General features: G+C 39.4%; 1 protein-coding gene across 1 annotated transcript; it reads left to right on the forward strand.

The window, feature by feature from the left end:
* The first annotated feature begins 796 nt into the window (after nt 1–796).
* Nucleotides 797–5,021, forward strand: LOC133741437 (uncharacterized). Its single transcript, XM_062169330.1, has 10 exons — nt 797–1,104; nt 1,382–1,532; nt 1,654–1,725; nt 1,869–1,968; nt 2,301–2,363; nt 2,532–2,632; nt 2,790–2,856; nt 2,952–3,023; nt 4,103–4,181; nt 4,726–5,021. The coding sequence occupies exons 4-9, from the start codon at nt 1,966–1,968 to the stop codon at nt 4,112–4,114; spliced, it is 318 nt and encodes a 105-aa protein (XP_062025314.1). The 5' UTR covers nt 797–1,104; nt 1,382–1,532; nt 1,654–1,725; nt 1,869–1,965; the 3' UTR covers nt 4,115–4,181; nt 4,726–5,021.
* The last annotated feature ends 10,531 nt before the right edge of the window (nt 5,022–15,552 follow it).

Here is a 15,552-nt window from a genome sequence, read left to right on the forward strand (position 1 = left end):
ATTGGACTTAATACAAGGCCTGATCCGTTAAGCAGCTTCCAAAAGATTCAAATATGATCAACAAGAACCTTGCAAATCTTACTCTTGTTGTTTTCATTTGTTTCTTCTTTGTTTCATCAAGATTTGGCTTGGCCATGTTAGGAAATGAAACCATATATCCCCGTCAATGTGGGGGTTGTTCTTGATGATCTTGATTCAATGGAGGGGAAGGCTTGGTTGAGCTGTATCAAAATGGCCCTTTCAGATTTCTATGCTTTTCATTCTCACTACAAGACTAGGCTGGTTTTGAACGTTAGGGACTCCAATCAAAACGTTGTAGGGGCAGCTGCTGCAGGTTCTCCCTACCCATATAAATTTCTTGAAGATTTTGTAGCTCTAACATCTCCCTTCTGTTTTTGCACTATGCCAAAAGTGTCATCAGACGACAGACATCAGACAACAGAAAGCTGATTTTCTGTTGTCGATTTTCTGTTGTCTGAGTTTTTCAGACGACAGATAAATTAAATGTGTTGTCTGAATACACTGAAAAACAATACTTGTTTCATTTTCAATGTATGATCATATTCAGACAACATATATATGTTGTTGTAAAAGATTGAAATTTTTCATATCAAACCCAAAGTAATTCCCTCCAAGAAGTTGAAGTACTTTCCCTCTCAAAGTCTCAAAACCCAGGCTGACTAGTCAATAGGGGAGATATTCAGACAACACAATTTCTTAATTATGTTGTCTGAGTAAGCTGTGTTTGACTTCTTCTTTTTTTTAAACTCTTTTTTGGCACACAAAACCCTCGACAATACCCACTCGCTCTGTGTCTCAGCAACCATTAGGCCTATCTAAGTTTCTATCCCCTCTTTCACCAGCAACCAAAAACTCAGAAGCTCACGCACATCCAAGCTATCGAGGAAGGAAAGCGTAGCAATAATACCTAAATGTCGGCCTTCTTTCAGATCTGAGAATCCTTACCCAAACCTAAGCCACCGTTCTTAGTCTCGCCTTCAACCCTGAGAATCCTTGTTGTTTGCATTTGCGTCTTAATGGAGCTGTCCAGCAACCACTCAAGATAGAGGAAGCTTCACTATTCTGTTTTCGATTGGGTTATTGGTAAGCATTTTGCTTCATTTAGTTTATGGTTTCGATTGGGTTCAACTTCAATGTTCGATTTAGGGTTTTTCTGGAAATTGATTTGGGGTTTGATAAAATTTCCTTGTAAATTTAATTTAGTTGTTAAGTGTTTCTTCTATTTGGGGTTGGGGATATTGAAATGGATTTACACATTTAGGTTCTGTCTTGGTAGTGGAATTTGTTGTTTTTGAATTTCTGAATTTGGTGCTATGGTTTATGAATTCAGTTGCTAGTCTAACTCACAGAAAAGCTTCAGGTCGCGTTCTTACTCTCCGGCGTTGATTCCATTCTCGAACTCTTCCTCTTGCTGTGAAGCCGCAAAGCATAATTTTGGGTTCGAAGCTTGGCGATTCTTCAACCTCGAAGCTTGGTGATTCTTCAACCTCAATTTCTGGGTTTCTGATTCGGTGATTCTTCAACTCTTCACTCTTGTTAAGTTTCTGGGCGCATTGTCATTTGTATGATGGTATCAAACTGTGAATTGTTTCTGGGTTTAATGTTTTCAATCGATCTGTTTTGGGTTTTTAGTTGAAGTATTGAGCTCGTGGTCAACTGGAGCAACTTGGAGTCTTGGTTCGATTCCGAAATCTTCAAGCTCGGGTAAGTTGCTGCCTTGCTCTTGATTCGAATAATGAATGATTGAATATTTGAATGAATGAATGTACAAATTGCTCTTGTTGCCTTGCTCTTGGTTCTATTTCAGTATGTCAGTATGATCAAATTGTATGTGTGTTTTGTTGCAGAGATGAGTGAGTCGGCGAAGGTTTTGAAAATACCTTGGTTGCTGTTTTGGAATGTATTTTCAAAACAAGATATGGTGCTTCTCTCATCCCACAGTATATGGTATGCCTGCATTTTGGAGCGAACTGATTAGTTATTTCTCATGATTATTCATCTTACTTTCTTGTGGAAAATGATGCCGCTATTTTACTGAATTTGATTAAAATTTAACTAGTACTTATCGGTGAACATTATAAAGCTTTGAGTGGTGTACTTATTGTGATATATTGGAATGCCAGACCTCGTAAAAGAATTTAAGACTGTACCGCATTTCTTTGTATTTCTGCACTCGAAGGGGTATAATCTTCACTAATGAAGAAGAAACATTTGTATATAGAATGTCTTATGGGTGTTCTAGATTAGACTATAAAGCATTTCTCTTTGCTTTCCTTCAGCCTTTCATACAAGTTGGTCTGACGGCAGATTCTCAGAAAGTCAAATCTTTAGCTTGTAAAACGGTATGTATCATTATTTGTTATGCATCTTTTCTTTATGATGATATCTCTTAAGTTCTGTATGTTGTGGCATATTGCTTTCCATTTGTTTCTTGGGTGTCTTGGCTGGAAATTAATGTAATATAGTGTATTTCAAGTAATTTAGTCTGACATCTTAAATGGCACATTTAGGTTACTCGCCTTCTCGAAAGTGTGAATGGAGATGTTGTTTCTGCACATCTTATAATTGACAACAATATATATCCTCTATTGCTTGATTGCCTCATTAATGGGTAAGTTTCAATATTGTTATTGTTTGATCAACACTTGGTTTTGTTATTGTTTGATAAGAATCTATTTGGGTCAAATTGCTTCTACTGGTTCCTATCTTATTTTTGTAAGTTACTTCATGGATATATATTTATGACAATGTTTCTTTTTGATATGTAGAAATGAACAAGTTACAACTGTAGCAACTGAAGCAATAAAGAATATAGCTGGTAGTCCAGCAGGCATAGTATGATTATAGCATTTTTTGAGCTACTGATTAAATTTTCTTACATTGAGTATGGTCCGTGATAACATATTGAAATCCTTCGCTGTCATGTGTAGGATATTGTTTTCCCAGCTAATACCAATGAAGCTACACATCTTGGAAAGTTGGCATCTGAATGCTCATCACTGGTATGGTGATTGGTACTTTGTGAGTTTTACACATAATTAGAAATTTCATAACTTACCCCTCTTTTAGTAGACGAACTGTAAAAGTAGTTACAATTATGTTCTGTTTTTCCGGATTAATAAGAATTTGGGATATTTTCATTGTCTTAAATTCTTAGATAGCTGTATATTTGTCTCAATTACTTGAGTCAAAATTTGTTTCTACCCATTTAGGGTCTTTGTACAAACTTCCATGATCTATTGTGATCATGTATTTTCTCTGTTGAACTTTTCCTTATTCTAAATCATATTAATGATTTTCAGGGACGGGTTCAAATTTTGGCTTTAATTGTGAAGCTATTCTCTGTCTCCCCTATGTGGTATCAGTGGTTTCAAAGTCAAATCTACTTAGACTTTTCGAAGCAGAAATTAACTCCAATGATACCCTTGCAACCTTAAATGTTATGGATCTTTTGTATGAGGTTGGTCATTGATTATCTACAATTCCTCCCCCAAACCCCCCCCCCCCCCCCCCCCCTCCCCCCCCTCTCTCCTTTCTCTCTCTCCGAAGATGCGGCGCACACAATTCACATGCCTTTCTCTAGTGGTGCATTCCATGTTCCATAATTTTTTTTTTCCCTGCAAGCTTTGTATGTTTGTATGTAGAATTCAGCAGTTTGATATGAATAAAATTTGAATATACAGACAGGAAGTAGAGAAGGTCCACAAAAATATTCTAGGACTAATATGTAGGATAAGTATGAAAGAAAGATGGCTCTTGCTTTTTATTGATTATTTCTTATTAAATGATATTTTGAAATACATAATTTTGTTTTAGAATTATCTTGTTTTTGTTTCGAGTCTCTTTTTCTTGATAGTTATCTTTGTGGGATTTAGATCTTGTATCTTGTATCTGCAAGATACACAACTTGGTCATCACTGATTATGAGGTACTATTGAAGTCGTCAGATTCATTGGAACATGAATTTCTAAGTCTAAAGTAGCCCAATTTCCCTTGTTTACCTTGTGATCGATATTACAAATATAAATAAAGCCTATATTTGATATTTTGGTGTTGTAATATTGATTGATATGGTCAGCAGATCAGAAGTTGAACTAGGAGTGTTGAAGAAATTAAAAGGAGTCATCCTGAAGAAATTGAAAACTGCAATAGCATTCGAGGTACTGTCTTAATCTCTAGAATCTTTTTGGAACCTCCTATATATGTCTATGACTTACAAAGCAGAGTTTTCTCCAAATGGGATGTAGTATCAGATTAAGGAGTTAGCAGTTCCAACTTTTAATTTTCTCCAGTACACTTGCACTTTTATTGAGAGGATTGAATATTGATTATATATTATTTCCAGCAGAGAAGTGGTCTAATTGAGAATTGTTGTGAAATATTTTTGTATAGACAACTATTATAAATTATTTCCGGCTTGCAAGCTTGTTGCATTGCTTTTGGTAGCTGGGTTGTGGTTTTGCGCTTCATGGTATTTTTGTTTCTTTTCTTAATTAGTATGATATCCTTAGCAAATTATCTTTTCTAGCTTTACTTTTTGTGCACACAGTTAGCTTTGTTAATTGAATGTCTATAGTTATAATGTAAACAAGTATCAATCCTTGTTCTGGGCATGCAGTTGTAATGTGATCTTTGGTTCTGTACTTAGTTTCGCTCTTGAAATATGTCATCTTTGCTAAATTTCTGTGTTTGTGTTGTCTGCAGATTGCAAGAATTATATGGAATGGCTATCTTCTCTTCAAAACTTTGATGCCTCAATTAGTTGATATCTCTGGAGGATTATCCGTTTGAAGAATCAGAGCTGTTACATAATCGGCTAACTTAGTTGCTCTACATTAGTATAGACGTTGCTCTAGATAGTAGTTTTTTGTCTTATGAGTTTATTGAGCTGATACTCATTAGGTTTATGTATGAAAAAATTATGGATGTATTTGTTGGCTGTAATGACAGATTCAATACTATATGTCATTTGTGTAGTTTCCAGATTACATCCTAATAGAAATACAAATGTGACATCTGAAATACCATGCAACCACTAAATCAAAGCCACAAAATATGTTGTTGGAGCTACTTAAGAACAACAGAATTAAGGAAAAATCTATTGTTATTTTCCCACTCAAACAACAGAAAAATGTGGTCTGACAATAAAAATAAAGACAAAAATATATAAACTTTTGTTGACTCAAAACAAAAACAGCAACATATAATTGTATCTTAAATGAATGTACAACAACAAACAATTGTCTTGTGTTGGTAGTTTAAATAACAGTTAAGTGTTATTAGAATACAAAACAAACAGCAGAAAACTGTTATTGTAAGTCATTACAAACAACAGATAACTGTCGTCTGAATTCATCAAACAGATGTCTTGGGTTTAATCAGACAACAGACAACTTGAAAACCTTCTGTCGTCTGATTTTTCATCAGACGACAGAGAAAATCTGTCGTCTGATACCCCCAAGAGACGGCACCGTACTAGACAACAGAAATTTTTTTCATCAGACGACAGATCTCCTCTGTCGTCTGATTGCTTTTTTGGCATAGTGTTGTTATTTTTTTTTAGGATATTAGGATACAAAAAGATTGAGGAGAGAATTCTGTATTCATTGATAATAGGAGCTTTATATATAGGGATTACAAAGCACATAATCTTAGAGTACAAGGATTCCTATTCTAACTCGGAGTACAAAATCTCTCCTATTACAACTATAGAACTAATCCTAGTTTGATAAGGCACACTAAATGTCAACATTCTTCAACACTCCCCCTTGTGCCGCTCAAACTTGGTGATGACGCTTTGGTCGTTGTCTCGTTAAAAACCTTGCTCGAGTAATAAAAACCCAACCCCTATGGGACAAAAACAACCTCGAGGAGGAAAAAAAGAGTACAACACGTCATTCACTCTTCGGGATCGAACATGTAGACATCATACCTCCCCCTGATTACTACAATCATGAGAGTTCGGATAACTGTCTCAATCTGATGCTCTTCACATGTTTCTCCAAGGTGGATTTAGGTAACGACTTAGTGAATAAGTCCGCTACATTATCCTCTGATCGGATTTGATTCACTTCAATATTTAGAAGTGATTGTTGTTGCTTAATATAAAGGAATTTAGGCGATATATGCTTAGTGTTGTCGCCTTTGATGAAACCTAACTTCATTTGTTCAATACAATTAAGCTGCATTATCCTCATAAATGCATGTAGGTTAATCTGTGGTGGACTTCAAACCACAAGTTCCTCGAATATGTCTAATTACAGACCTTAGCCATATGCATTCACGCACGGCTTCATGTAGAGCAATAATCTCTGCATGATTTGAGGAAGTAGCAACAATTAAGGATTTGTTTTGTAGACCTCCAAGATATTACAGTGCTTCCCATGGTAAATACATAATCCGTTTGGGAGCGACTTTTGTGAGGGTCAAAGAGATACCCTACATCAGTAAAACCCATCAAAATATTATCGTGATTTTGATGTTGGGGAGGAGGAGAACGCATGCCACCATGGATGGCGGCGGCGCTAGCGGTGGCGACATGGCCGGTCTTGACGTCATGGATGGCGGCGTCTGGCCTTAAGGGGTTCTATCCCAAATGTCCATTATTCCTTTTCTCTCTATAGGGATAAAACAAGCCCATTTCTATCATATACCTTTTAAGTAACAAAATATTGTCTTTACACCAATCCAATAGCATCGCGTTGGTGCAAGGCTACATCTAGCCAACAAGTTCAGAACAAATAAGTTCAGAACAAGTTAAGACTACGGACGGCCCTAGGAGTGCATTCTGACTTTATCAAAATGTCAAAGCATTCATTGACATGGTATACAAGTTTTAAATCTTGACAAAACCGTGTTCTCCAAAGGTTCTTCATCTCAAACTCGGAATTCAGATGTTCAGCGGTTTCCCTTCCCATCAAGTAGTCACTTTAGTGAGCGTTTCAACCTCATTGCAAACGCACTCCGTGGTCTAGAGCCACTTGATTTGGGTAAATGAAGTCCATTAGGGACCTTCATGTATATTTTCGTATCTAGATCCCCATAAAGATACTTAATGACCACATACGTAAGCTGCATGTTCAGTTATTTAGAAACTACCAAACTGACAAAGTAGTGGAGTGTAACAACTTCCATTACGAGAGAATATGTATCCTCGTAGTCGATTTCAGGGCGTTGTGAGAAACCTTGCGCCATAAGGCTAGATTACCATATCATTTTCTCATCACACTATCTAACGAAGACCTATTAATGTCAACAGGTTTTATTTTAGGAGGTGTTGGCATCTCAGGCCCGAAATCCTTTCTTTTCGTTGGTGAATCCAATTTAACCGGGATCGCTTCTTTCCATTTAGGCCAATCCGCTCTTTGTTAATATTCTTCAACAGAGCAAGGTTCAATGTCATTGGTCTCAATAATCCCACGTCCTCATGTACACTAGTATAGTTTGTGGAGATCTCTATATTCTCAGGAATTGGTCTTAACATTGAGGCGTCCCCAACGATGTCTCTTGGACATAACCACAATTCAGAATATTCTCATGAGACGGATTTTGAGTATCAATGATCAATGGATCAAGTTGTGTCAAACTCGATCTCTTCCTAGGACGAGAATCCATCGAACCTATGGGTTTCCTACGCTCTCTAGGGAAACCCACGGCCTGTGATGCCATTATGCCACTTTATGGCGTCACTATGCCATCATCCATGGTGGTGGTGCCGTGCCCATCTCCTCTACACTCAAATATGCGTAAGTACGAGATATTAGACTCGCACCCAGTCACTAGCTGTAAAGAAAAAAGTTGAGTGGCAATGAGTCGTAGATGATTTAGCATAACTGCATGTAATATTGCATAACCCCAAGCGGAAATATTGGTGCGCATTACCAATGTCCGAGCTACCATCGTAGTCATTTAATGGTGGCTTTTCCGCTAGACCATTGGAGTGTGTACATGGAAATATGATCCCTAATATCAATCCCCAATGATATGCAATAGTCATCGAAAATTTTCGATATAAACTCTCTAGCATTATCAAGTCGAACTGATTGAATGGGATGATCTGGGTAGTAAGCCCGTAGCCATATGATTTGGGCTAGGAGTTTATCATCAGCAGCATTACGAGTGGACGATAGTGCGACACGTGACCAGCGTGTCCGCACATCAACCAACACCATAAAACATTTAAGCAGTCTGCAAGTTGGTTGAATTGATCCACAGAATCCCGTTGGATTCTATGTAAGAATGGATTTATTTCCTTAGTGTCCTTTTCACAGGATGGATGGTCTCGATCCTCAAAAGCAGGCTTTACAGAACAAAAGATGGGCTTTAGAAGCAACCAATAAGGATTTTGGTTAAGCCATGAGGTCACAATTGACTTTAGAAGTAGAAAGAGGAGGTGGATTGGGGTTCTTAGCATCAAAGCCAAGTGATGGTCGCAGGGGATAGGCGACACCGGCCATTGGTGGCCGGTCTAGCATGGTGGCGGCGCCGTGAGGTGTAGGGGCGTGCCATGCTTCTCCTCGAATCAATTTTTGATTCTTACTTCTCTTCGTTTTGAATAATGGATGTCCATGTGAAGTCTTTAATAAACGGATCATAATAGCATGACCTAGGTGTCCCAAACGGTCATGTCAAAGCCTATATGTATCGGACCCATAAGTCATCTCTCATGACATGGTTTGTTCAAATGATTCGAATAGTGGTTGCATACAACCCACTAGAACGACACATAAGTTTTTCTAAGGCTCATTTTGACAGGACCCGCCCCGGATTTCACCATGAAATCCGAAGTGACCCTGCGGGGCCCACCTTAGAAGAAATTCTACCAAAAATTTGGCGGAACTTCCCCTAAAATGGGCTACCCAAACCTGTAGAAAACATTTACACTTCTCAATCAATTCATCCTTATACTCCTGGAGCCACCCTGCTCCCCAAATCAACATCAGCCGCCAATTCAAAAAACACACATCTCAACTCGAATAGCATAAATCCCATAGGTAATCAGAGCAATTCTAACAGAAAGGTATAAGAGGAAAACCTAATTCAAAGGCAGATGCGGAAGCCATGCTGTTGACTATGCCTCAACTCCGTGTACGCCCGACCTCAACCAATTCGCCTGCAAACTGGGCATTTGAAACCGAAGGGCCCAGGGGAAAGTACATAAAATACGTTAGCGTGAGTGGACAAAAATAAACAATTTTTAAACCAAATGGATTTTATACTTTCCCACATTTATTTCCTTAAAAACTCTCGATGCATGCAACGATTTAGAAAACAAATCACGAGAAGCTCCGCTCAAGAAAAAAAACCGACTAGCCCCGCTAGTCACAAACAACTGAGAGGAAAGATCGAAACTCCGATACTCAATAGGATAAGACCAGCTCCGCTGGTTACATGGAAATCAGACTAGGCCCCGCTAGTCGAGAAATGATAGGATATGGGAAAGAGATATCACCATACGGGAAATGGAGCCTCCCAGGCTCTACCTACCCTCAACTGCCACTCACACATAGATTGTGCGAGGAGGAGAACTAATAACCTCAACTGCCACCCACGTGAGGAGGAGAATAAATCACCTCTACTGCCACTCACCAACACAAAGTAGGTGAGGGGGAGAACAAGCTACCTCAACTGCCACTCACCAACACAAAGTCAGTGAGGAGGAGACCTAATCACATAACCCGCGTATGGTGAGGAAAAAATCATCGAAAACCAGTAAATCCATGTAGCTTCCCCACATTTCTCATGAGATAGAAACCATGTATTCAACGACGTGACCCCGCACGCCAAGATTACTCTCAATCTCAAAATGGATAAGTGAGAAATAGGAATAAATCGACGGCGTGTCCCACACGCCCAAATATTCTCAAATCCGTAACCAAAACCGGAAATTAGTATAAGCAAATCTCAATTCCAAAAAATCTCTCAAAAACTCCAAGAAACAAACCAAATCCAAAAAGAATCATTAATTAGGCATTCCCAATGCCAAAACCGAAAGTCAATAAATAAATGAGAAATCCAACTCCATCGAAAACTCATCTTGAAAATCTTCCAGGATCTTAACTCGGTGATTAGGGATATACTTAATTCCGGAAATTTACCTCGGAAATAAGGAATTCATCAAATAATATTATAAATCAAAACCATGATATAATTCGAAATCAATTTCAGAAAATTAATTCATTTCCTCAAAAAGTAATATGAATAATCACTAGAGCATTATTTTAAGATAATAAATGCATGCATCGATATTTAAAACAAAAGTCCACTCACAGTACTATTCCGACGATCATGCATTCGTGTTCCGTCATCGAGCAATAGCTCGGTATGTCGTCCTGTACACAATTATATTCCGTGAATAATTCTTCAATAATATTCATTCATCGATAAATAAATTCTAAAGTGAATTCGAAAGAAATTCAGCGATCGAATTCACGTAAATCACCAACCGATAATTTATATTCAATTCATAACTCCTCAAATTTTCAATCAAACTTCATGTATAAACATTCTACAACCAATGTACGATTTATTGGGCCAAAGCATTAATTAAAACTCATCCCTACGCGCTACCACGCGCCACCCACAGTGGCGGCGCGTGGGGCCCACCACCTCCGATGGCCACCAAATTTTGACAACAGCAACTTCAAAACAGGCCCAACCATTTCTTCAACTACAACACATTCCAATTTTACCTTGAAACAGTCGAAACCGGCTGGAGAAGTTTTTCCAGAAAAACTCAAGAACCCTAGAATTTGAAATCGTCGATTCGACCTCCACACTGCAAATCGTGACTCAAGGCTAGGGGCAAAACAATCCTGGGCAAAAACCGAACCTTCGATGGTGATTTGGTGGTCGGGGACGGCCGGAAACGGTGGAATCGCCGGAAAGCTCAAACTGCCCCCGTGGACTTCCTTGCTTCGATTCGAGGTTTCTCAGCCAAATCGCCACAACCTAAGGCTACTAGGGTGCAGAGGGGAGGGAGGAGCTCTTGTGGTGGCCGGCTGCACGCCGGTTGGTGGCCGGAATGCGCGGAATCGAAGGGAGGAAGAAGGACCCGAAAGGGAAAGAAGAGAGTTCGGGGGAGAGGAGAGAGAAGGTAGATTTCCGGAAATGGATGTAATACCCCGGAAAATCCAAATTAAATTCCGTGGATTTTTAGAAATGATTTCACGATAGTAGGAGCGAGTACGAAGCTTGGAGAAGTTGTGGAATTAGTTCGAACGATTTTATTTTCGAAAACGAACGTTTTTAGGGGGTCAACAAAGTTGACTTTTTATACGTTCAAAATTTGGGAAAACTTCCTTCATGAAAGTTGTTGAGCTCGTCGATACGAGTTCGTGGACATGTGGAACGCAATATTTGGAGTTCTTATGAATAAGTTATGAATTTTTGAAAATTGGGAATTTTCTATAAATAGGAAATTTCTGATTTTTATTTTCATTTAAGGACGAAAAAATATTCTTTTTGCGGAAAAGCCCCCAGAACCTCCGTTCTCTCTCTTCCTTCGACCTTCAGAACCCTCGGGTTCCGACCGACCCGACCCGGCCAAACGATGGTCCTCCAGCCTCCTCTGGCCCCGGACCCGGCCTTCCCCGAGCTCGCCGTCGCACGCACAGCCTCCCTCTGGTGTCGCCTTGCTCCGCCGCTGCTCCAAAAACTGGATCGAAGCCACCCAGAAGCAACATTCGGACCCGGCCGGAAAACCATTTTTCCGGCGTTGCATGGGCCGATCGTCCCCATTTTCGTGATCTCCTCCTCCCCCTGATCATCCCCATATAGGCCTTGCTTGACGATTTGGAGTGTGGAGTGAAAGATCACGAGTTGAAGATTTCGACGTCCCTGATTCAATCTGGAATCTGATCAGACGCACGAGATTAATCCAACTTCAACGCTTGATCTAGGACGATCTAGGCCGAACCAGGCTTAGCTCCAGGTATGAAAGTCGACCACCCTTTCATTTTGAACCAGTTTGTAGTTGGTCACTTTGCCATCTGAGGTGGTTGACCGTCGTTGACCGCCGCGTTGACCGCCCACTGACCACCGCTTGTGGCGGCGCATCAGACCATATTTCGAGTTTTCATTATCTAGGTGATGATCTATGCATCCATACGAGCGTTTTGATATATAACATGGTCATGTTAGAAAAAGTTGATAAATAGTGGATTTTCGTTTTGACGTTACTATTTAACGTTTTTACGTTTATCTTCGGTTTACGATCTGTGAAGATCTGACCATCGGTTTTGCTTCAATTTTGGATATGTTGATCGTATGACTGTCCCGGTGACTTTGTGAGGTCACGGGCGAAGATCCGACCGTTGGATCTTCGTATAATTGAGAAATAGTGATTCGGAAGGCGATTCGTGAGAATCTGACCGTCGGATTTTCATATAATTTTATGGAGATGTTTGTTAGAGTGATTCAAGAAGATCGGAGTCTTCGTGATAATTTTGGAGGATGATCCTAAAGGCGATCCGTGAGGATCCGACCGTTGGATCATCATTAAATTCAGATCCGACCGTTGGATCATCGTATGATTTCGATCTGACCGTTGGATCATCATTAAAATTAGAATCCGACCGTGGGTTTCCGTATATGTGTGCTTTTGAGTTGTTGGCTAAGTTAAGATCATTATTGGATTAGGTGATCGATGGATTTATTTGGCGGACGATTCGTGAGATTGTTAATGGAGCTGTTAAGAAGACGCAGCTGGATTAGAGGTGAGTAAACCTCACGTGGTTCATATTACGAACCCAATATATTTAATTGCTTTATTTTGCAATCATATGAACTATTGTTGGTGTATTAGACATTCCTGTGTGAATGTCTGTATATATATTATTACGTGAAATAATATGTATTGTTGGAGTTGTGTTGAGTTTATTGTTGAGAAACAATATATTGTGAGAGGTATTGAGTTTATTGTTGAGAAACAATATATTGTGAGAGGTGTTGAGTTTTATTGTTGAGAAACAATAAATTGTTGTGATCTGTGGAGATCACTAGGTCACGAGGTGACCATGGGATCTATTAGTGAATCACGCTCTCGTACCGGGCTGGTGGTTATTAATAGTATTAAATCGTAATCACGTCTGTGGCCGGACGAGTGGTTACGTTCAGTTAGAGCTCTAGTCTGTCTGCCAAATGTGGAGTGACCTTATGAGTGAAATTGAGAGTAACTCATAAGTGTCAATATATATATGGTAACCTTATGAGGGAAATTGAGAGTAACTCATAAGGGTCTATATATATATATGAGTCTGTCTACCAAATGTTGGGAAATCTTATGAGCGAATTTGAGAGTAACTCATAAGTGTCTATATATATATATGAGAGTGAGGGATCTTATGAGCTAAATTGAGAGTAACTCATAAGTGTCTACATATATATATGAGAGTGAGTGATCTTATGAGCTAAATTGAGAGTAACTCATAAGTGTCTATATATATATATGAGAGTGAGAAAGTAACGTGGGTTTGTGGTAGTCTTGAAATCTAATAAATCAACAGTTCTTTCTTGTTTACTCATACTGGCTGTAAAAAGCTTACCGGGTTTTGTGTTGTTGCAACTCCCGGTACACTATTCAAATTGTGTAGCGGGTAATCCTACAGGACAGGAGAACCAGGACGGTGATCGTGCGGTTAGAGCAATTGTTAGAGTTTTACAACAATTGTAAGTTGTGAGGTGTGTTATGCTCATTTGAGCTTTATAATATATTGTGAGAGTGAATTGTAATAATGAACTCGAAGTTTCGAGATTTGTTTTTTTGTAATTGTAATTATTCAGGTTTCGGATTTGAATTTATCATTCAAAATCCGGGGCGTGACAATGGAAATCTACCACAGTAACTTTCTATATATATAGAAAGTTACCATGAACAGTAACGTTCACATTTTCGCTTATAACTTTCGTATGCGAACTCCGATTTTTACGAACCACATATGCACGCGCTCGGTTTAACATCCTCTACAACTTTCGTGAAGAAAATTTTCTCAGATTTTGACCCGAACAAAAAGTCATATTCTAACCCCCCCCCTAAATTCTAAATTGATAACTGCGAACGGTAAAACGTACCGTAATTCACATACACATAGTAAAAGAGGTTAAATCGGATATGGGGTGTAACACATTTATATCCGTAGTCATTAGAGGTGATGCAAAGGAGCTCTCGTCCATTCTCACAATTGTTTCCACATAAAAACCATTGGCTCTTATATCTTTGAAATAATAAAGTTCGAATTTAAGATATGTCCAAGACATGACATAGAATAATCGATACTATTTACTCCCTGAACTTTTACTCAAAAAACACTTCAGTCCTTGTTGACCCTTCAAAAAAAAAAGAATTAATTAATTAATTAAAAAAATAAAGTGAGCGTATAATAGTTATTTTATTGCCAAAAAACTGCCACGTCAGCACTTTAACGAGATTTTTGGACGGAGAGTAACTGCAAAGACCTATTGGTCCGAAATTTTGGAGTACAGGGACTAAACGTGTGAAATTATAAGGACAAGGACTGAAGTGTTTTTTGAGTAAAAGTTCAGGGAGTAAACATTATTTAACCCTTATTAATAATAGTCAATGATTACATCAAGTTTCTTGACCAAAATCTAATCCAAAATGAAATTCAAACTTAGACAATCCTTTCGGTAACTCCAATTAAACATGACCAGTGTACATACATGTACATTTACAAGCATAATTAGCTATAATGAGTTACGCTCATGGTACCGCCAGAGGTACCGATTCCTGCCAAGGGAATAGCCTACGGATACACAGCCAAACGAGCTACAACATGAGCTTCGGACCGCCCCCAGATCGCCGTCGACGCGCCGCCACGCGCCGTGCCGAGATGGCATCAGAAGCTCCTGAAGCTGGGGACTGAAGCACATTAGTCCCACATCGAAAACAAGGAGAAGATCAGCCTCTTCCTCACCTATAAAAGGTTCTCACCTCTCTCCTCATTAATTACGCATTTACTACTCATTTATTGTTATGCTGTCTATATGCATTGACTGACTTAGGCATCGGAGAAGTGAAGACCGCCCAACGCGGTCTCCCTCTGACGCCCTGTCTTTCGTTTGACAGCTAGCGAAGATCACCAAGTCCACAGAGTAGCGGTTCGTCCACCGGACCCGCGTTAAACGAAGGTGTTAATGTCTAAAAGTTCGGCGGTAGCTGAACCTTTGTTAACGCTGATCCGGTGGGCGGATCGATACTTGTGATGTTCTCGAAGCATCCGCTACCTGTCAAGTAAAATACAAAGGGCATCAGAGGGAGACCGCGCCGGGCGGTCTTCAACTCTCCGATGCCTAAGTTAGTCAATGTATTTATGTTGACAAAGTAACAGTAGGTAAGTATTGAATGCGTAATTAATGAGGAGAGAGGAGAGAACCTTTTATAGGTGAGGAAGAGGTTGATCTTCTCTTTGTTTTCGATGTGGGACTGATGTGCTTCAGTCCCCAGCTCTGGGAGCTACTGATGCTATTTTGGCGCGGGGCGTGGCGGCGCGTCGGCGGTGATCTGGGGGTGAT

This window comes from Rosa rugosa, chromosome 3, assembly GCF_958449725.1.
Source record: "Rosa rugosa chromosome 3, drRosRugo1.1, whole genome shotgun sequence".
Taxonomy (NCBI): Eukaryota; Viridiplantae; Streptophyta; class Magnoliopsida; order Rosales; family Rosaceae; genus Rosa; species Rosa rugosa.

What these genes read in the sequence shown, in the direction of transcription:
- LOC133741437 (XM_062169330.1), top strand. An exon ending in AATCTTTAGCTTGTAAAACG is followed by an intron (nt 2,364 to 2,531) that starts GTATGTATCATT and finishes TGGCACATTTAG; the next exon opens with GTTACTCGCCTTCTCGAAAG. An exon ending in CTTGATTGCCTCATTAATGG is followed by an intron (nt 2,633 to 2,789) that starts GTAAGTTTCAAT and finishes TTTGATATGTAG; the next exon opens with AAATGAACAAGTTACAACTG.